Genomic DNA, 23,052 nt, shown 5'->3' with positions numbered 1-23,052 from the left:
TCAGGGCTTACTCCTGGCTCTGGGCTCAGGGATCACTCCTGACAGTGCTTGAGGAACCATACATGATGGGGATTAATTTCTTATGGCGTCTCCATGAGTTCGGGTGGGGGCATGTCATAGAATGGGGAAGCATGGGGTGGAAAATTGTAGGTTTGGGGGGTAACATCTCAAAAGCAGTGACTCATTTTCACCAAGTTTCAGGGAAGCTTCTCAGAAACAGCTCTGAGTCAGGTTTCTTCTACCCAGAGATAAAGAATAGACTAGGCAGATAGGTGGATGCCTCAGTTTCCATTAGAGGAATTGGTGTGTGTGTGTGTGTGTGTGTGTGTGTGTGTGTGTGTGTGTGTGTGTGTGTGTGTGTGGGTCACACTCTGCAGTGCTTAGGAATCACCTCAAAATTGGACCTACAGGGCCGGAGCAATAGCACAGCAGGTAGGGTGTTTGCCTTGCACGTGGCCAACCTGGGTTCGATTCCCAGCATCCCATATGGTCCCCCGAGCACCACTGGGAGTAATGCCTGAGTGCATGAGCCAGGAATAACCCCTGTACATCGCCAGGTGTGACCCAAAAAGAAAAAAAAAATTGGACCTACAGTATTCTGTCATTTGCATCTGGTTGACTGGTTCGTGGTTTTCCCCCACTGCATGGAACTTCGCCAGCTCCCAAATGCTGCCCGTTGTTCTTCCCAGCTTGAGCGGTAGAGAGTGCTGCTGCCTTGTCTAGGCTTCTGGGACTTCAGCGGGCGTTTCTTGGTCCCTTCTGGCTCCGTCCCTGATGAGGCTTCCCCTGAATGTTCAGAACAATTTCATCTGTCAGTGGGTTTTCTTCATCTTCTTTCCCTCTTTTAGGGGATGGATGGGTGTTTCCTTTGTGCTTCAGAGAGAGAAATTGGGATGTTTCTCAGAAATTTGGTGTAGGATGCTAGGTAGCACCTTTATCACCAAGTTTTCTCTGGATCATTTTGAAGCCTGTGTTTTACCCAGTATGAAGCAACTTGCATTTAGCAAACAATCTGGAATTTTCCGAGCTGTGTAGGGTTTCAGTTGATCCAATCAATACAAATCTTAAATTGCGTAGTTGTGTCTGTCTCTAGATTTGTTAGAAGATGAATAAGAAATAAGGATGTTAGAAGATGAATAAGTAATTGATATTTGATTAAGAAAAAAAATGAACAAAAGATAAGCCCCTCGGCTTTCTTTACTTTATTCTGTAGTGAAGGTCAGAGAGAGTACAAGATGGAACAGGCCCTGTGACATGCCTTTGGGGACAAGAGGTCTTGGACTGTGGGAAGGAGGAAGGAATTTCTACTCGGAGACTGGCTTAGATCCCATAGATTCTGAAGGGTGGAGGATTTTCTAAATCCAACAGGGCAACTAGTAAATTTGGCAGAAAAACAAAAATGGGTGCCACAATCATGGCAAACGGGTGGCATTTTGAAAATATTAAATACAGTAGGAACACATACAGGATATATGACTTTGATAGCATAAAATATTATTAATAAGTTAGCCTCCTGACAGTAAGAAAATAAAATAAGCCTTCAAAATCAAAGACCCCTAAACTCTCCTTTCTGACAGAAGAGATCATTTTGTGCATTGTAATTTTAGCAAAAGTAGATTAACCTTCCATTTTAGGAGTAATAGGATACCTCAAGAAAATGTAAGTGTTGGGGTTGCAGAGAGTACAGTAGGTGGGGCTTTTGCCTTGTTGCCTTGCATGTGAGTAACCCAGATTCAAACCTTGGCACGTCATATAGTCCCTGAACCCACCAGAAGTGATCCCTGAGTGCACAGCCAGGAGTAAGCCCTAAGCAATATCAGTTGCTCAGTTTTGTGTGTGTGTGTGTGAGAGAGAGTGGGGAGAGAGAGAGAGAGAGAGAGAGAGAAAGAGAGAGAGACAAGCCCAGCCAAGAGTCAGAGCTGGAAGTCAGCCTTGAGCATCATTGGGTAGGCCCCAAAACCTAGAAGAAAGAACAAGGGAGAAAAAGACCTTGCTTCTAAATTATAGAATTATTAAATTGTTAATGTCAGAAGAACTGAACTTTATCTAGTATGTATTATTCTAGATAAGATAAAATAAGAACGTGGCATGTTTTTTCTTAAATCTAAGTATTTCCTAGATTGTAAATGGAGCTTAATGAGACCATGTTCATCTTTATTTTTAATGCTGAGGTAGAAGTAATGTTATAAATGAAGCACCTTATCCCTGTTTCATATACAAACATGATAAGTGAGGCAGTTCCAAAGAGAATCCAGCCATCATTGAGGATGGATGGCTTAAAAACTATCATCTAGGGGCTGGAGCGATAGCACAGAGGGTAGGGCATTTGCCTTGCACGCGGCCAACCCAGGTTCGATTCCCAGCATCCCATATGGTCCCCCGAGCACTGCCAGGGGTAATTCCTAAGTGCAGAGCCAGGAGTAACCCCTGTGCATCGCAGGGTGTGACCCAAAAAAAAATGAATTCTACCTTGGTAGAGACTGATTAAAATTTCCAAATGCCTTTTTAATTGTTAAAAGAGAGGCCTACAGCAAAGATCTTAAGGGTTCAACTTGGAAGTATTTAGAGCAAGTGGGTTTGTTTTTTGTTTGTTTGTTTGTTTACTTTTTGGGTCACACCCAGCGTTGCACAGGAGTTATTCCTGGATCATACACTCAGGAATTACTCCTGGCAGTGCTGGGGGACCATATGGGATGCTGGGAATCAACCCCGGGGGTCGGGCATGCAAAGCAAATGCCCTACCCACTGTGCTATTGCTCCAGCCCCGCAAGTGGGTTTTTTTTAATAGGGCACCTAATTTGTGGCACATTGCAGTGTCAACTGTGGTGTTTTAATGTGTGTTTAATTTAGTTGAGCTGTAAATGTGCAAAGTTGGCTGGTGATCATAGCCCAAATTGTCGGATATGATCATATGATGCTGAGCCCTGCTAAGACCTGTGTGATACCAAATGATTCCCTTGGCAGTGTTGGGGTAATTAGCATCTGTGATGAAGGCTGCTAAACTGAGAGAGACAGCAGCTACATGCCAGATGCACAGATTTTTAACACACATGTAATGGAGCAGGTTTCCATAGCAGCAGGGTTTCATTTTGTTTCATTGGGGGTTTTTTGGTTGGGTTGGTTTGGGGCCACACCCAGTGGTGCTCTGGGTGTAGTACTGTCCCCGCTCTCAAGGACTGCTGGCAGGACATCTGGGGTGCTCGGGACTGAACCCAAGTCAGCTGCATGCAAGGCAAATGCCCTACCCGCTGTACTTCTATCTCTCTGGCTCCTACAGCAGCACTTTCTGATTACTGCAGTTCCTTCTGACAAAGTCCATTGTGAAGAAATAACACTTTATAATGCAAAGCAGACCTCTTTGGTGAGACATATTCCTCTCTTGTATCTTGGTGAGGAAGGCCGGCACTGGCTTTCTTATACTGATCTTGTCGGGGAACTTTACATTAAAATACAGAAGGGAGGGGCTGGAGCGATAGCACAGCGGGTAGGGCGTTTGCCTTGCACGCGGCCAACCCGGGTTCGAATCCCAGCATCCCATATGGTCCCCTGAGCACCGCCAGGGGTGATTCCTGAGTGCATGAGCCAGGAGTGACCCCTGTGCATCGCCGGGTGTGACCCAAAAAAAGCAAAAATATATATATATATATATATATATATATATACAGAAGGGACAGAACTTGTGAAAAGCCTTTTAGTAGCAGATTTTTTTATTTTTTTTTACAAAAAATACTGTTAAACATGTTGCTAAAAGGACTAGTTTGGTGGAGCCACTCCATTTTCTCTCGAATTAGCAAAGTGAGGCTGCTTCTACGTGGAAATGACTCTGTCGTTAGGTAGAGAAGTGCATACTTTATCTATTTGGCTTGGGTTTTTATTGGCGGTGGGGCCGCACCTCTTAGTGCTCAGGGTTTACTCCTAACTGCACAAAGGGATCAAATCTGGTGGTGCTTGGGGGACCATATGTGGTGCTGGGGATAAGACCCTGGTCAGCCACATGATCTGTCTAATAGTATCACATATAACTATTTCTCCAACCTCTTAATTTTTTAAAATTCAAGTTGTTTTATGTGTTGTTGTTGTTGTTTCCCTCCAACCTCATAATTTTTTAAAATTCAAGTTGTTTTGTGTGTTTTTTTTCCTTTTTTTAATGTTTGGGCAACCCCTGGTGATGCCTAAGGGTTACTCCTGGCTCTGCACTCAGGAATTACTCCTGGCAGTGCTGAGAGACCATATGTGATGCTGGGATCAAACCCAGGTTGGCCGCTTGCAAGGCAAACCTCCTATGCTCTGTACTATCACTCTGGCCCCAATCCCATAAATGTTAAGTTTAAAACTGACAAAAATATTAAGTTAAAAACTGTTAGTGGAGGGGCTGGAGTGATAGCACAGTGGGTAGGGCATTTGCCTTGCAAGCGGCCGACCCGGGTTCAAGTCCCAGCATCCCATGTGGTTCCCCAAGCACTGCCAGGAGTAATTCCTGAGTGCATGAGCCAGGAGTAACACCTGTGCAGTGCCGGGTGTGACCCAAAAAGGGCGGGGGGGGGCAGGGGGACTGTTAGTGGAGGGAAAATTCTTGCTGCTCCTGACGTCTCTGCAGCCACCTTGGGTGCTCACAAGCTCTTCAGCTGCTGCAAGACACGCCAGTGTCACCGAATCCTTGTAAAGCAAGTGCCCTACCCACCATACTATCTCTCTCTGGCCCTATTATGAGACTTTAAAGACCTACCAGCAGATCCATTAAGGCCAATTTTGCTGTGATTCCAAGATTTTTTTTTTTTGCCTGAATTTTATTTTGTAACCATAGAAAATAATCTAGTTTAATTTAGTCCCTTTCGCATTCTCTCTCTCTCTCTCTGTCTCTCTCTCTCTCTCTCTCTCTCTCTCTCTCTCTCTCTCTCTCTCTCTCTCTCTCTCTCTCTCTTTTTCTCTCTCTCTCTCCAGCCCTCCCCCCCATGAAAGGTATTCATGGCTTGGGGCTGGAGTGATAGCACAGTGGGTAGGGCATTTGCCTTGCACACGGTCGACCTGGGTTCGATTCCCAGCATCCCATATGGTCCCCTGAGCACCGCCAGGAATGATTCCTGAGTACATGAGCCAGGCGTAACACCTGTGCATCGGCGGGTGTGACCCAAAAAAGCAAAAAAAAAAGAAAAGAACGAAAGAAAGGTATTCATGGCTTTTGTGCTTGGGGAGGGACCATATGAGGTACTGGAAATCAAATCCAGGTTGTCCATGTACAAGGCAACACCCTACCCACTTTATTGTTTCTCCACCCTGGAAAAATTTTGTTTCATTCAAATGAACCTCTTTTTTGTTTGTTTTGTTCGGGGGCCACATCTCCAGTGCTCACAGCTTAGTCCTGGCTCAGTATTCAAGGATCGCTCCTGGCATACTTGGGGACCATCTGGGGTGCTGGGGATTGAACCTGGGTCAGCTGCGTGCAAAGCAAGCACCTTGCTTGCCGTACTATCACCCTAGCCCCGCAAATGAACCTCTTAACCCTAATCCTCCCTCCCTTCTGTACTGAAGTATTCAGAGTTGACATCCATTTCTGCCTCACTGGCTGTCAAATGAATTGACCCCCGCTGTGATGTGACTGATAGCACCACCAGGTTCCCCTCAGTTCCAGTGTTGACCAACTCTGCTTTTCCAGTCTCATGCCTTTGACATAGCCTCCCCTCGGGCTCTCAGGGCAGGACTTGAAGGGATTTGACTCTGGAATTGTTTCTGCTTTGGACTTGTTCACTTCTCATTGCTGCCATGCTGGATTCCAAAGATCCCCTCTTCTGCTAGTCTCTCAGGGGCAGGCTCATTGGTTAAAAGCTTGTCACGTGGGGCCAGAGTTATATAGTACAGTGGGTAGGGTGCTAGCTTTGCACGCAGCCGACCAGGGTTCGATCCCTGGCACCCGATATGGTTGAACCCTCAGCACTGTCAGGACCTTACTCCTGAGCACAGAGTCAGGAGTAAGCCCTGAGCCCTGCCAAGTGTGACCCCAAAACAAAGCAAAAAAGCTTGCCGAGTATTTGATGGGGAGGTTCAAAATGAAGAAGGAGGGACTCCACTTTAGGCATTGGGCCTGGAAGCAAAAATATAGCGTTCGGACTAAAAAATCACTAAGTGCCCATTGTTTGGGCAGCTGTAAATCAACCATGTTTCTATGAAAATAAGCCCTTTTCATGAGGCAGTTGTGTGGGAATAGCTAATTCTGGCCTGATGCTGTGCAGTGTGAAGTTAAAAACATGGTAACTTGTCACAACACAATTCTTCTTGTTCTTTCTGCTGTGGGCTGACTCGACATTACTTGCTTTGTTTGCTCTAGAATGGAATCTACTCACCATTTACTAAAATGAAATGCATTTCTTGGGGGAGGCAAAGTCCAGTTCACTAGGTCTTGCATCTTAAAGAGAAAGGAGCATTGCTCCCTCCAGGACTGATGTTAGGACTGTCCTTTGGCTTGTTGAAGTCCTGATTGCTGTTCTGGGATTGGGTTTTGTACAGAAGTCATACTCATTGCCCAGGTCTTATTCCTAACATGAGAGAATTCGTAAGACCTTAGGCAGTAGGTAAAGATATTAGATGTAATAGTATAAAGAGCACACGCTGTGGAATCTGACCGTAATGAAGTAATTTAATTAAGCCTTTATTTGTTTTGTTTTGATTTTTGGCTTTTTGGGTCACACCAGCGATGCTCAGGGGTTACTCCTGGCTCTGCACTCATGAATCACTCCTGGCAGTGCTCAGGCCCGAACCCAGGTCAGTCTTGTGCAAGGCAAATGCCCTGCCCCGCTGTACTATTGCTCCTGCCCCAGTTTTCTTCTTTAAAAACTGAAACTAATGAAATTCACTTGATAAGTTGGTGCAGTGCCTGGCCTTGAACTTAGTCCTGAACTGAGTTCCTCCCCACATGGGAAGTTCCTTTTCCTTTCTCTTCTACTTTTTTTTTTTTTTTTTTTTTTTTTTTGCTTTTTGGGTCATACCCGGCGATGCACAGGGGTTAATCCTGGCTCTGCACTCAGGAATTACTCCTGGCAGTGTTCAGGGGACCATATGGGATGCTGGGAATCGAACCTGGATTGGCTGTGTGCAAGGCAAACGCCCTACCCGCTGTGCTATTGCTCCAGCCCCTCTCTTCTCCTTTTCAATAAACTTTTCTATAAACATTTTTACTTTGAAAAATAAAATGCAGTACCTACCCTCAGTAATTATTAATTTTCAACTGAATCATCCTTCGCATTTTTACTTGAAGCCAGTGATAAATTTATTCATCTTCGTAGGAGTTCATGTTTCTTTCAGGATAAGAGGGAAGGATGCCCTTGAGAGCTCTACAGATTGTTCCACTTTTACTGATGTGCTTTTTACAGTGGGCACAGCCTTTACCCAAGTGCCCAGGCTCTTGTGGTTCCCCCCAGGATCTGTGGCTGCTTACCCACCTGCCGAATGAAGAGAAAGCGAGATTTTCCCAGATAGTTTGGGACCTGATGTTTCTTTTGAATTTATTACTGCATTTCTCCCTGCAGTCTGACACTGCTGCTGGAATCTGGTGTTTAGAGGGCTTTTCTTCAGAGTTCTTGGCATGTCTGCCCCTGCAGTTTCTAGAACGCTTTCCTGAATGTAGAGTCGCAGCATGCTATATACCATGTAGAGAGGTTACGGCTGATCCTTTTTTTTTTTTTTAATGATATTTATTTTTCAGCTGCTATGAATCTACCGTTAGAAGTAGTGCATTTGGACTTGCAGCGGTGAATGTTTTTTTTGTGTTTTTTTTTTTTTTTTTTTTTGCTTTTTGGGTCACACCCAGCAATGCACAGGGGTCATTCCTGGCTCATGCACTCAGAAATTACCCCTGGCAGTGCTCAGGGGACCATATGGGATGCTGGGGATCGAACCCGGGTCGGCCGCGTGCAAGGCAAACGCCCTACCCGCTGTGCTATCACTCCAACCCCAACGGCTGATCCTTTTAAGTCTTGGAATTAAGGGGTCCTAAAGAACAGGTGATCTGGGGCTGGATTGATAGCACAGCGGGTAGGGCGTTTGCCTTGCAGTCGGCCAACTTTGGTTCGAATTCCAGCATCTCATATGGTCCCCTGAGCACCACCAGGAGTAATTCCTGAGTGCAGAGCCAGGAGTAACCCCTGAGCATCGATGGGTGTGACCCAAAAAGGAAAAAAAAAAAGAAGAACAGGTGATCTTGAGGGCTGGAGCGATAGTACAGTGGGTAGGACGTTTGCCTTGCACTCGGCTGACCCAGATTCCATTCCCAGCATCCCATATGGTCCCCCAAACACCACCAGGGGTAATTCCTGAGTGCAGAGCCAGGAGTAACCCCTGTGCGTCGCTGGGTCTGACCCAAAAACAAAACAAAACAAAAAACAGGTGATCTCTAGATCATTGTAGTAGTATAATAAATTGCTCAAACAGATTTTTAACTATCACAGTTCAAATATGTAGGCATTCATTTCCTTTTTTTCTTTTCATGCTTCTTCAGTCTGACAGTACAAGACAAATACCCAGTTTGTTTGAGTTTTATTTTATTTTTACTTTATTTATTTAGGCTTTTTGGGTCACACTCGGCAGTGCTCAGGGATTCCTGGCTCTGCTCTCAGGAATTACTCCTGGCAGTGCCCAGGGGACCATTAAGGGATGCCAAGAATCGAACCTAGGTCAGCTGTATGCAAGGCAAATGCCCTACCTGCTGTATTATCGCTTTGACCCCAGTTTGCTTGAGGCTTAAAAGGACTCTTTCTTTGTCCCCTTGAAGGACCAATTAAGACACAAGTCTGATTGGCAGAGTGAGAAGGGGGCAAGATCATAATTCATTTTCCTTCTCCTTCTAGCAGCCTTTTCATGTTAATAGGACTTCCCAGGACTGAGATAGAGGATGCAAAGGGAGATGGCCTCAATAAAAGCAAGGCCACTTTGCCAATTTGTAGTTTAAGTAAAATCACAAATCTCCCCATTGCTGATACCCTTAGAATCAAGCTAAGAGAGACAGTGGGTAGGGCGCTTGTCTTGCATACATTGACCCAGGTTCTAGTCCTGACACTGCATGTGGTCCCCAAGGCTAATCAGGAGCAATCCCTAAGTCCTGAGCACCGCCAGGAGTGGGCCCAAAACAAAACAAAACAGTTGGAAAATACGAGGTCAGACTTAGCTCCACCAGTGAAGTATATGCTTTGCAGGCAGGAGCCCATGGTTAGTCCCTAGCACCATGTGGTCCCTGAGAACTTCTGGGAGTGACCACTGAGCACTGAGCGGGAACAGCACAGTGTGTGGCCCAAGACCCAAAAAAAGGAAACAAAAGATAAGTGATTGTACTTAAAGTAGCAACCCAGTACTGAGCGGAGACTCCCCTACAGCAATGAAGAACATTTCCCACTGCATACCCAGAGGGGGAGGAAGGGGGTAAAAAAAATGACATTGTACTTAAATAGGCTTCAGGTATCTCCTGGATTCTTTTTTTTTTTTTTTTTGCTTTTTGGGTCACACCTGGCGATGCACAGGGGTTGTTACTCCTGGCTCTGTACTCAGGAATTACTCCTGGCGGTGCTCAGGGGCCCATATGGGATGCTGGGGATCGAACCCAGGTTGGCCGCGTGCAAGGCAAACGCCCTACCCGCTGTGCTATCGCTCCAGCCCCCCTGGATTCATTTTTAGGTGTCCTGTGGGGAGAGCAGGTGGAGGGGACCAGAGTAGATGTAACATTTTTTTCTTAACATAAAAACATTCAGATAATTATGTTGCAGTAATCACTTTGGTAAAGAATTATTTACATATTTCTGTTTCGGTTGTGTTTCCTTGGTTTTTGAACCACACCTGGCAGTGCTAAGGGTTTTACTTCTGGTTCTGTGCTCAGGAGTCACTTCTGGCAGGACTTGGAACCGTATGCAGTGCTGGGGATTAATTGAAGGTCAGTAGCCACAGGCAAAGCAAATGACGGCCCTGCTGCACTTTTTCTCCAGCCCCGACACTCTTAGTTGAGACATACAGGTTATAATTGTGCACCTTGTAATGTGCATTCAGCCAAAAGTAGCACTTCCTGGCCATGGTGCACATTTAGGGGGCTGAAGTCAGACTCCTTACTGTGATACTGGGGATTTCTGACAGTAGAGTAGGCCCGCTCAGACAGTAGAGTTCCCACAGTGGTTGCTTGACCCATGGGCACTGGGAACTTACTGTTACAAGGTTGCAAGGCAGGTTTCCTAAGCTCTATTCCTCTAGGCCAAGAGTTACCTTTGTAATTAATAGTAGATAGTAGAATGGTTTTGGGTATCTTCTCCCCCAGCCTGGTAATTGGGCCACACCCAGCAATGTTAACAGGTTACTCCTGGCTCTGTACTCAGGAATCATTCCTGAGTATTCCCGGGGACCATATGGGATGCCGGAGATCAAACCTGGGTTGACCCCGTGCAACTGCCCTACCCACTGTACTATTGCTCCAGCGCCATGGTTTTGGATATCTTTAATAGAGGTTACTTGTTCATTGTTCATTGTTCTTTTTTTTTTTTTCTTTTTGGGTCACACCCGGCGATGCACAGGGGCCACTCCTGGCTCTGCACTCAGGAATTACCCCTGGCTGAGCTCAGGGGACCATATGGGATGCTGGGAATCGAACCCGGGTCGGCCGCGTGCAAGGCAAACACCCTACCCGCTGAGCTATCACTCCAGCCCCTGTTCATTGTTCTTTTAAAACATTGTTGGTAGTGTGCTTTAATTATCATTTCTTAGAAATATAATTCCCGATAAGGCGTGGTTCCTTTTGTCTTACTGTTTATCTAATGACACTGTTTCAGAAGTAGATCTTGGGTTGGGATATGATAAAAACCTACTCTGGTTTTACAGTACACTAGAGGTGGCAAAGGAGTTGGAACCAAATCACATGTATTCATTTAAGTACAGTGGCAGAGAGTACTGCAGCAGGTGGGGTGGTTCTTAGGGCCTCACGCTGGTGGCCTTTGCTTGTCTCACCCTGAAAGGCAAGTTCTTGGTCTCTGGTGGTTGGTCAGGTCTCCTTACACACCCATGTATTATACTTTCAATACCCTTTGCCACCTGCTTTTTGCTCGAGTGTCCTTCCAGTGACAAACAGCATGAGCCACTTGAGCCACTAAAACCATTGAGAAGGAGTTGCTCCTGAATAGAATTCTGATGCTTTTTCTGAGTTTGCTAAAGAGGCAGCGGGTTTGACGGCACAGAGAGGAATAAGCGCAAGGATTCCGTTTCTGCGAGAGACCCTTCCCTAAGGGGAGTGACTATGAATCTGGACAGCAAGGCAAGGCAGGCTGATGACAGAGGAGTACTCTGTGTTGTTTGGATATGTCTAAGACAACAAATAACACTGAGAAAACTTGCAGTAGCGCCTCCTTTATCAGCCGTCAGACTAACCTGTATTCCTTCAAGTATCACACCAACTTTCAGCCCAGTGTGCAGCGCTCGGGCTCCAAGATTTCTCCCCTGAGCTTACCAGGGTTATTGCCCAGGTATATAGTAACATGTTTCTTTCTCTCTTTCCTTTTCAGGGAAGCGGAGACTTTCAAGGAACAAGGAAATGCATACTATGCCAAGAAAGATTACAATGAAGCTTACAACTATTACACAAAAGCCATAGGTGAGAAGTAGAGCTTATTCTGGAAAAATCACTTGTCAAATACTCTTATAAATAGCTTCTCTCTAAGAACTAGCCCTTTCCTTGGCGTGTTAATAAACTTACTCTAGGCTTAATGATTTTGTATGAGATTGCTTTATCATTATTATTTTTTTTTAATTTAAGTTCAAGTGTGTTGATCTTTGGCAAATTAAGTGCAGAAAATTCTAGGTAGTGGACTAAAAGTATGCGCACCTAAGTGTAGCTTGGCGATGACCACTTCATTTTCTCTCTGAGGAAGAAAATGGAGCTGGAGAGGTAGGACCAGGTGGAAGGCGGCTTGCTCTGCGTGCAGCCAGCCCTGGGTCAGATTGCTGCTTCATATATGGTCCTCTGAACCACCTCCAGGGCAGCTCCTGAGAGACCCAGGAATAGCTTCTGAGCATCATCAAGTTTGTCCCAAACCCCCACCTTTTCCCCACAAAGAATAAAATGACCTTTGTAGATGATGTCAACTTTTTATTACCTCTATTCTCAATTTACTGGCATATATATTTACTTTTGACTTGGGGGGCCACACCCAGCAGGACTTATTCCAGGGTCTGTACTCAGGGGTCAGGCCTCTCGGGGTTCTAGATACCATATGGGATGCCAGGGGTCGAACCCAGGTCAGCCGCATTGTAGGCAAGTGCTCTGCCCACTGTACTTTTATTACTCTGACCCCTGCTACCATATTTTTTAAAATTTTATTTTTAGAGAGAGAAAACAGAAGGGAATGCCTTGCCACAGTGGCAGGGTGGGGTGGGGGGGAGATGGGATTGGGGAGGGTGGGAGGGACACTGGGTTTACGGGTGGTGGAGAATGGGCACTGGTGAAGGGATGGGTTCCAAACTTTGTATGAGGGAAGTATAAGCACAAAAGTGTATAAATCTGTAACTGTACCCTCACGGTGATTCTCTAATTAAAAATAAATAAATTAAAAAAAAAAATAAATAAAATTTTATTTTTATAAAGTTGTTCACGATGTTTTATTATATTCAATATTCCAACACCAATCCCCTTGACCTTGACCCCTTCCCACCACCATTATTTCCAATTTTCCCAACCACCACATAGTGGTTCCCAACCTACCCCAATAGCAGGCCCTAAAATAATTATTTTTGTATTACTTATTATGAATAATTCACTAAAAATGATCCAAAAATTTCCTTAAAAAATAGTGTGTGAAAATTGTTGTCTCTTATGCTGGAGCCATTAAGCCCTTGAATAAGATTATTCACATGTTATAGTTCGAGCCTCGTGTGTAGTAAGATTTTTTTTTCTTTTTTTTTTTTTTTTTGGTTTTTGGGTCACACCCGATGATGCACAGGGGTTACTCCTGGCTCTGCACTCAGGAATTACCCTTGGCGGTGCTCAGGGGAGCATATGGGATGCTGGGATTTGAACCCGGGTCGGCCGCGTGCAAGGCAAACGCCCTACCCGCTGTGCTATCTCTCCAGCCCCAAGATTTTTTTTTCTTAATCGAGATTGGTTGCCTTCTGCGTTATATCTCATCTGATGTGGTATGCTGCTCCTGGTGTATCAGTGGTGTAGAGTATGAGATGCTCCAGGAATTCTAAAATTTTGAATGGGGTAATAAAGCTGCAATCAAATTTTTAACTTGATGATGACTTTAGATCCAGAAGCATTTCTGCAGCTTGTTGATCTCTTCTGGGATTTATTTATGAGTCTCTGGATCATGGCTGGTTACTGAGCTTATATGGCACCAGAGGCAGTTCGTGGGTATGACTGCCAGCGGCCATATTTTAATCCCTTGTTATTTTTCTCCTTTAACATGCCTGTAGGCTCTCTTCCCCCCAACTCAACATGAAATCATTGTTATGTCTTAGTATGTAAAATACAATTCATTAAAAAGATAAATATGCGGGGCTGGAGTAATAGCACAGGGCATTTGCCTTGCACGCGGCCGACCCGGGGTTCGATTCCCAGCATCCCATATGGTCCCCTGAGCACCGCCAGGGGTTAATTCCTGAGTGCAGAGCCAGGAGTAACCCCTGTGCATCGCCGGATGTGACCCAAAAAGCAAAAAATAAATAAATAAAAAATAAATAAAAAAGATAAATATCTTGATCTGGAGAGGTAGTACAGAGGTTAAGGTCTGATCCTGGCTCCAACCCCAGCATTGTACATGGCACCCTAAACCACCAAGTGATGTCTGAGCACAGAGCCTGGAATTACTCCTCAGCCCCACCAACTGTGGCCTACCTTCCCCCACACCCTCGCCCCACCACCCCGTAAAATTGATTCTTTAGTATAGGAAACAGGATTGGGGAGTAGAAGGGACTCAGAAGAGGCAGTCCTGGGGCTGGAGCAATAGCACAGCGGGTAGAGCGTTTGCCTTGCACGTGCCCAACCCGGGTTCAATTCCCAGCATCCCATATATTCCCCTGAGCACCGCCAGGAGTAATTCCTGAGTGCATGAGCCAGGAGTAACCCCTGTGCATCGCCGGGTGTGACCCAAAAGGCAAAAAAAAAAAAAAAAGAAGAAGAAGAAGAGGCAGCCCTGAGGCAGCCCTGAAGGTTTCTGTAATGCAGTGCCCATCATCTGTCCCAAGATTCACAATTCTGGATTTGATTGATCCTGCATGGATCTGGAATAAGCCGCTTTTTAGCCACATCTCTTCCAACTCATTCACATCAGACTCCTTCTTGGAAATGTGGATCTTCTGTTGACCAGGGCATTTGAGCATGGCCCTGCACAGCACTTCAGTCTCATGCTCCTTGTCTGCAGCTTGGTGCAGCTAGATATGGTGACGTGGCTCATGTGGACCCTGACCATCATGCCCTGGAACTTTCCAAAGGCATGTGTTTGGAGCCAAAGATTGGCAACAACATGAGGGCAGATAAGAAGTCCACCACAGAGGGCTGCCTGTACAAACAGCAGGCTGCAGGCTGCCAGAGGGCTACTGTCTACAGTCATTGCAGCTGGGTTTTTGTTGTTGTTTTTTGTTTTTGTTGTTTTGAATTTTGGGCCACACCCTGCAGTGCTCAGGGGTTACTCCTGGCTCTGCACTCAGGAATTACTCCTGGCAACGTGGAATGCCAGAGATCGAATCCAGGTCTGCCACATGCAAGCCAGATCTTACCCACTGTACTGTCTCTCCAGCCCCCTCAAATTTTTTTAAAGAAAATTTTTTCTGGAAAAGGGGCTGTTTGGATCACACCTGCCGTGTTTAGGGGCAAATCTAGCTCTGTGCTCAGGTGTCATGCCTGGTGGTGCTGGGGGAGCCTTATATGGGCGCTAGGAATTGACCACATGCAAGGCAAGAACCATGTATCTTATTCTCTTTCTGACCCTAGATTTTTCTTTCTCACTTTTTTGACCATTCTGAATGTGCTCCGTATCCTGCTCTCGTTTGCACAGAATGTAGTTCAGGAGTTGTGACCTTAACTCAGTGTCAGCATTCTTAGTTTGATTGTCTGGTATAGTTCTGATGGAGATGGCCTCTGCTAGTTGAAGCTGCGACCTGTGCCAAACATTTAATTTTTTTTTTAACAATCTTTTGTTTTTCTTGTAGATATGTGTCCTAAAAATGCTAGCTATTATGGGAATCGAGCAGCCACCTTGATGATGCTTGGAAAGTTTCGGGAAGCTCTTGGAGACGCACAGCAGTCAGTCAGGCTGGATGACAGCTTCGTCCGGGTACGTAATGAGGCTCTTTGGGGAGGACTGAGATTCTGCATCTGAATTCCTATAACCCTGGGTTTCTCGTTCTCAACACTGTTTTTGAGCCAGATCATTCTTTGTTGCCATTTCACGTATTCGTGTATAATAGGATATAGGCTATTGTAGGCTATTTGTGTATTGTAGGATAGTTAGTAGCGTCCTTGACCATTAACCATTAAGTATCGGTGGCACCCTTCCCCTCCCCAGTTATGTTGGCAAGAATGTCTCAGACATTGCTAGAAGTTCTGTCAGGGGCAGACTCATCCCCAGTTGAGATTCAGTGCTCCAATCATTTTCATCTCGTTTTAATTTTGTGGGGATGGCTATTACCACACTTGATTTCTCTGTGTGTCCAATCATGCCCCTAATTCTTCTCTGCTTGTGTTACCTTTAGGGACATCTACGAGAGGGCAAATGCCACCTATCTCTTGGAAATGCCATGGCTGCAAGTCGCAGTTTCCAGAAGGCCCTAGAACTGGATCACAAAAATACTCAGGCACAGCAGGAGGTAAGGGTCCGATCCGGTCTAAAGAAGCAGTTTGGGAGGAAACGTGACTTGAGGGTTAGAACCGAAATCTGGTCTTTTTTTTTTTTTCCATCAACTGCACTTGGGTCATTTTAGGCAAACCTTGTAGTCTCTTCATTATCTGAAAGAGGAGTTTTCAGTATGGTTTGCAACTTCAGAACTGTGTGAGAGTTGGATTTCTGGAATATCCCCCAATGTGCTAAGGGGAAAGACAGATGCTTCAAGGAACTTGATTTGAGTGAAGTTAAATTCACATTCTGAATAAGTTAGTAATAGCTAAAAACATGATGTTTCATCTCCTTATATATCCAATTTAAGTGTGAATTAATAACTTTATTAAGAACCTTACACTTGCTGATCAGTCCCCGAAAAATGTCTGATCCTTATTTTATGTATTCTAAGGTGTGGTTCTTGGATTCCTGGCTTTAGGTTCAAACCAAGGTGGAGGTTGGGCCTTAGCAGGGCTTTGACCCTCACTTCTGTCAACTCGATATGTGAAAAGTTTCATGGTTTTGGTTTTTCTTGAAGGGACAAAGTGGTTCATTGACTCCACAGTTTCATTAAAGCTTTCCTTGTCTGATTCTCTGGTATAGTTCAAGAACGCTAATGCAGTCATAGAATATGAGAAAATAGCAGAAACGGATTTTGAGAAGCGGGATTTTCGAAAGGTAAAGTGCAACTAAAAAAATCTAATCTTGCCTACCTTTTCTCATTAAAGGGTGTGTGGGGTGGGGCAGAGTGAGAGAATTCAGAGCTCTGACATTTAAATTATTAGCTGTAATTCGACTTTTTTAAGTCTCCCCCTTTTTTTCCAAAGATCATTGTAGGTTCACAGCTGAGTTAAAGGGAAGGTGCAGTCACTTGCCGTGTAGCCCCTGTCACACACGCATAGCCTCCCATTGTTAGCTGCAACAGAGGTGCGTTTGTTAGAACCAAGCTTTTGGCAGTTATGAATAAAGCTGCTAAAAATACCTGTGTTTAGGTCTTATGTGAACCTGTTTGCTACTCCTTAGAGTAAATACCCGGAAGTATGATTTTCTGGGTATGTGGTAAAGAGAGTATCTTGTTTAGTTTTGCGAGAAACTAATAAATGATATTCCAGAGTGGCTTGTACCGTTTTTCATTCTTTTTTTTTTCTTTTTGGGTCACACCCGGCGATGCACAGGGGTTACTCCTGGCTCATGCACTCAGGAATTACCCCTGTCAGTGCTCAGGGGACCATATGGGATGCTGGGAATCGAACCCGGGTCGGCCGCATGCAAGGCAAACACCCGACCCGCTGTGCTATCACTCCAGCCCCCCAACTCCCACTTTTTAAAAAATGTTGTTAATTTGGGTTTTTGAGCCAAACCCCGTGGTACTGAGTGGCTGCTTCCCGCTTCTGTACTTGGAAGTTGCTCTCAGCAGGCCTTCTCCAGGCCTCCTGCATACAAAGCAGGAGTACCCAGCCTGTTGACTAGTCCCTGAATGATACGTTTTTATTTGAATAATGAAAGCTAGCTTTATCTCCCCGCCCCTCACCCCCCATCACTCAGTGATACTCAGGAGACCTTTCCGTGCTGGGGCTCAAATCCAGGCTGCCCGTATGGAAACCATGCCTCTGAGAGCCACCCTCAGTAGGGTTTTGTATTTTTTTAGATTTTGGGTCACACCCTGTGATGCTCAGGTGTTACTCCTGGCTCTGTGCTTAGGAATCACTCCTGGCAGTACTCGGACCATAGAGGATGCTGGGGATTGGACCCAGGTGAGCCACATGCAAGGCAGACGCCCTCCCCGATGAACTATAGCTCCAGTCCCCACATCAGTGTTTCATAATCTTTCTTTCATATAGCTCTCCTGGTCTCATGCCATTCCCTCCATTTACAGTGTTCATCTGTGGATCCCTGGGAATATCCTGGGGCCCAATAAGGGGTCCAGGTGAGCTACATAGCCTGTCAGCATTCTCTTTTTGATATTAGACCTTTCTGCAAGAGCCTACTAGTATCCTTATTCAGCTTTACTTCCTGAGACCAGATGGTACAGTAGGTTCTTAACCCTTGACGCCACAGATGGTTCTCCAATCTGTGCCCGCAGGATCCCTGAGCTCAGCGATAGGAGTAAGCCCTGAGCATTGCTGGGTGTGGCCCTGAAACAGAAAGAAATAAGAGTTGACAAATATGGAACATGGCAAAGATATGAAAGGCCTAGGCAGTGTTCTAGATCTCATAGTGATTACATCTCCTTTGAGTGCTTCCTATCCCTTCTTTAGAATCTATTTGGAATGAGCCCTCACCTGAGAATCATTTTTGTTGAATTTGTTGTTCTTTTTGTATGGTGCTAGAGATCAAACCTGTAAGCTAAAAGGGAAGCACTCTTATCACTGAATCACACATACCAACCCCAGGAAAATCATGTTTTCTTGTTTGTTTGCTTTTGAGTCACACCCAACGATGCTCAGGGGTAACTCCTGGCTCTGTACTCAGAAATTACTCCTGTTGGTGCTTGGGAGACCATATGGGATGTTGGGGATCGAACCCGGGTCAGCCGCAGCAAGGCAAGTGTCCTACCCGCTGTACTCTTGCTCCAGCTCCCCAAATAATTACTCTTAAATCATGCCCTGCAGGTCTTTTATTTGGTAATGCATATATCTGACCGGCTTATACAGATTGCCAGCATTAACTCATTAGCATCTCTCTTCATTTGTTTTAATAACCCCAGTGTCTTTTAAAGTGACTCATAAGTTTGTTTTGCCTTTTTGTGTGTGTTAGAAAGCAATTCTGCCTCCTGTCACATTTTTGAGTTTGCATAGGCAAAAGCTTTGTCTCAAAAGTTGGTCTTTGGGTTTCTTTTCTCTCTTACCCGTTCTCGAGCCAGAATCCCGAGTTTGTGACAGAATCCTCTGTTTGTGACATCCCAGCCCCCCCACCCCCCCAACTGTAGCTCATGGTGATGTCACAAATGAAGAATTATGATCCTGGCAGGGGGAAACAGATGAACTTGGAAGAAACAAAGATCTTCTTTGCCTGCAGCTGTCCCTAGTCACAGAGAGGTGGGGGTGGGAGTGCAGTGCTGAGCCTCCCCGCGAGGAGCAGAATTGTCCCTGCACAGATCGAGCAGCAGCGGGTGTGGCTGTGTGATGTTCACCGGCTGCTTCCCCCTTCTTCTATTTAAGTTGGGAAAATTAGCTCCACAGCACTCCCCTACGTCATACCTGACTTTTCACGTTGTCTCAGAACTCAAGGCCAGAATTAGTGTTGGTGGTGAGGCGGCTGCCCACTTAACTCTGCAGGTCTTCCTGGTGGGCTAGTTCATGGTGTTTGCCTGCGGCCAGTAGGTTCATTTGGTTTCTGTGCTCAGGGACTACTCCCCCAGTTTGGCGTTTCGGGAACACTGCTGCTGGTGCTCATGGGACCAAATTCAGGCCCCCAGCGTGCAGAGCAGAGCATGCATCTCAGGCCAGGCAGGGAACTCAAAGGCAATCGTGTGTTCTTTACATGTGCGGACCCCAGGCTCAGTCCTCTGCCCTGTAAAGAAGTAGCCCTCGAACAATTCTACATGTGGCCCCTCCCCCATTTTTTTTTTTTTTTGGCAGGGGTGAGGGGTTATACCTGGACGTGCTCAGGGCTTACTCCCTACTCTGTGCACAGGGATCACTGGCAAGGCTTGGGGGAACCATGTGGGACATCAGGAACGACCCACCCAAGTCTAATGTGTCCAAGGCAAGGCAAGTGCCCTACCTGCTTGCTGTGTCCAGTGCCCCGGTCTCGCCATTTTGCTTTTTTTTTTGTTTGGAGCGGGTCACCTGTCTGGTGATGCACAGTGGTTAGTCCTGGTTCAGGAATTACTCTTGGTGGTACACGGGAGACTTTATGGGATGCTGGGGATTGTACCTGTGCCGATCAAGTGCAAGGCAAGCACTATCTGCTGTACTATGCCACTACCCCCCCCATCCCCACCCCCAGTTTTTTAACGCTTGCACTTTAACCCTTTGATCTAACTACCTATCTCTTCCTCTTGGGGGCGTTGGGGGAAGCACACCCAGCAATGCCCAGGACTTGCTCCTGGCTCTACTCTCAGGGATCACTCCTGGCAGTGCTCAGGGGTGCCAGGGATCGAACTCAGGTCAGCAGTGTGCAAGGCAAACACACTACCCGCTATACCATCTCTCCAGCCCCAACTTCCTCATATTTTTAAAATTTAGGGTCCCAGCTTTTTGGAGCCATACCTAGAGCTGCTCACGGGCTACTCCGGGCCCCTGGGGGTTGCTCTGGGGGAACTGGGGACCATGAGGTGCTGGAGCTCAAACCCAAGCTCCAGGGCGTAACGCATATGCTCCAGCCCTTGAATGGTCTTCTCAGCCCCTAAGTTCGATTTTTTGGGTTTTTTTTTTTTCTTTTTCTTTTTGGGTCACACCTGGCTCTGCACAGGGGTTACTCCTGGCTCTGCACTCAGGAATTATCCCTGGCGGTGCTCAGGGGACCATATGGGATGCTGAGAATCGAACCCGGGTCGGTCGCGTGCAAGGCATACGCCCTACCCGCTGTGCTATCGCTCTAGCCCCAAATTCGAATTTTTGAGTAGGTGCAGTTCATAATTCAAAAGCTAGAAAGTGTAAGCAGATGCTCATAATCAGTGACCAGTGTCTCCCCAGACACGGCTGTCCCCATCTGCCTCACCCCGTGGATCATCTATTATTTTCACTTCCCTTATTTCCTTCCAGTTCTGTTTTACATAAGTAAAAATAGTCTTAATTTTCTTCATTTTTGCACCAAATATAGAGTTCTGAACTTTGCTTCCCCCCCTTTTTTTTTAACAGACCTTCGAAGCCTTTCCATAGTTGTATATGAAGCGCTTGTAAGACACAGTGTATGATTACATTTTCTAACCAGTCTCCTGTTACAAAATAACTTTTTTTTTTCTTTTTGGGTCACACCAGGCAATGCACAGGGGTTACTCGTGGCTCTGCACTCAGGAATTATCCCTGGTGGTGCTCAGGGGACCATATGGGATGCTGGAAATTGAACCCAGGTTGGCCACATGCCTTACACGCCACCGACCCGGGTTCGATCCCCAGCATCCCATATGGTCCCCCAAGCATGCCAGGAGTAATTCCTGAGTGCAAAGCCAGCAGTAACCCCTCAGCATTGCTGGGTGTGACCCAAAAAAAGCAAAAAAAAAAAAGTTTTAATTTAAAAAAAACAAAATAACTTTTGAGTTATTTCTGCTTCTAAATTTCTGAATTTCATTTTAGAAGAAATTTCATCCAGATTTTTAGAAGGATTTGTTGTCCTGTTAACTCGAAATGTCTTCTCATGGTCAGTTGTCCTCTGAGGAGAATTTGGTTCTGCAGAATCTCCGAGGGATAACTGCTAAACCAAAATGAAAGTCCAAAGAACAAGCTTCTGAAAAGAAAAAAGCGGACATACATGGAGGGCCTTAATGAAGCCAAAAGAATGAACTAATCCTAAAAATCTTCTCTCTCGTCACCCTCACCCCTGTCCCTGGCTCTGTTAGAGACTTGACTTGGGGGTTATATAGCAACATAATGGGTATAATATCTGAATAGTCTATTTAGAATGAACCATTTTACTTTATACACACACACATATATATCAGTTTACTGTTTTATAATATATTTCTTTATCAAAGTTGAAATGGTAGAATGGTCACCAAGGTAATCAGTAAAATGTGACATTCATTGGTACAGGAAGAAGTGGACTGAGCAGTTTTGGAAGTGGGGAGCATTGATTTCATATCAGATTATTTTGCTATTCCCTTGTCAATAGTTTATTCAAATGAGCTAGACTTGTTCTTTTTGGTTTTTTTTTTTTTTCTTTTTGGGTCACACCCAGTGATGCTCAGGGGTTACTCCTGGCTTTGCACTCAGGAATTACTCCTGGCAGTGCTTGGGGGACCATATGGGATGCCGGGGATCGAACCCAGGTCGGCCGCGTGCAAGGCAAACACCCTACCCGCTGTGCTATCTCTCCGGCCCCTAGACTTGTTCTTAAACTTTGTTTAAGAACAATTGTTCTTAAAAATTGTTCTTAAACAATTGTACATTGTTTCAATTCTGTGACTCTGCTCCCTGTGGCCAAATGAAAGTGAGAATGTTTCTAGAATCCAGGAAGAAGAGTCTCACAATGCTTTCTTCCTTCCCACAGGTTGTCTTTTGCATGGACCGTGCCCTAGAATTTGCCCCTGCTTGTCATCGATTCAAAATTCTCAAAGCAGAATGCTTAGCCATGCTGGGTCGTTATCCAGAAGCACAGTCCGTGGCCAGGTAAGTCAGGCCAGTTTTGTATTGAAATGCTGGGTGTCACTGGGCCGTGCTGTTTGGCAGCTCTCCCTCAGGGACTGCCATAGGCTTTGTGGATAGGCCAGTTTGGGTAGATCAGACCTTCCGGAGACGTAAAGCCCAAAGGTCAAGCTGGATTTGAAAACCCCTAGGAGTATAATAGCTGCTGGAACTCATGTGAAAAACAGGTGTGTGATTTTTTTGTTTGTTTGTTTTATTTGCTTTTTAAATGTAGTCCTTATCCTCTCCAGAAGGTTACAAACTCCATAAAGGGCCAGATAGCAAGTGTTTTTGAATTTTACCCAGCCGTACATCTTAAGTATTGAATTCTGCCATTGTAATGTGTTGTGGCTACAAAACTGTAAAGTTTTACTTACAGAAGCCAGTGGTGGGCAGAATTTAGCTCTCTGAATTTGTCAGCTTTTGTTCTAAGTAAGATGATGAGAGGCCAGAAGTGTATTCAAGGTCGGTACAGGTGGCTTATTTTGCAGACAAGTTCCTGAGAATCTGTCTGCTCTTAAATTCCTTTCATAATAGACAACAAAGTAAGAATAAAACCAGGGGCTGGAGCGATAGCACTGCGGGTAGGACATTTGCCTTGCACGAGGCTGACCTGGATTCGATTCCCAGCATCCCATATGGTCCCCTGAGCACCATCAGGAGTAATTCCTGAGTGCAGAGCCAGGAGTAACCCCTGTGCATAGCCAGGTGTGACCCAAAAAGCCAAAAAAAAAAAAGGAATAAAACCAGCCACAAATGATAGAAGTGGTGAGATCCAGACCATACTGAATATGCCCTTCTTACCCCGCTCCCCTTTTTGTTTTTGTTTGGGGGCCACACTCCTGGCTCTGCATTCAGGAATTATTCCTGGCACTGCTTGGGGGGCCATTTGTGGTGCCAGAAACCAAATCTGGGTCTGCCATGTCTCAAGGCAAATG

At 45.6% G+C, this 23,052-nt stretch overlaps 1 protein-coding gene and 1 pseudogene across 1 annotated transcript in view; one reads left to right on the top strand and one right to left on the bottom strand.

The window, feature by feature from the left end:
• DNAJC7 (DnaJ heat shock protein family (Hsp40) member C7) overlaps nt 1-23,052 on the top strand; it is a 42,260-nt gene that overhangs the window by 8,533 nt on the left and 10,675 nt on the right. The window contains exons 2-6 of the mRNA XM_004608773.2: nt 11,520-11,608; nt 15,163-15,287; nt 15,706-15,819; nt 16,431-16,505; nt 21,981-22,099. Coding sequence (XP_004608830.1) covers nt 11,520-11,608; nt 15,163-15,287; nt 15,706-15,819; nt 16,431-16,505; nt 21,981-22,099 — 522 coding nt within the window. The remainder of the gene's footprint in view (nt 1-11,519; nt 11,609-15,162; nt 15,288-15,705; nt 15,820-16,430; nt 16,506-21,980; nt 22,100-23,052) is intronic.
• LOC129404038 (small nucleolar RNA SNORA27) lies at nt 8,658-8,806 on the bottom strand (annotated as a pseudogene).

This window comes from Sorex araneus, chromosome 3, assembly GCF_027595985.1.
Source record: "Sorex araneus isolate mSorAra2 chromosome 3, mSorAra2.pri, whole genome shotgun sequence".
In the NCBI taxonomy this organism is placed as follows: Eukaryota; Metazoa; Chordata; class Mammalia; order Eulipotyphla; family Soricidae; genus Sorex; species Sorex araneus.
The sequence above is the reverse complement of the archived record's forward strand: the minus strand, read 5'-3'. Positions and strand labels throughout refer to the sequence as shown.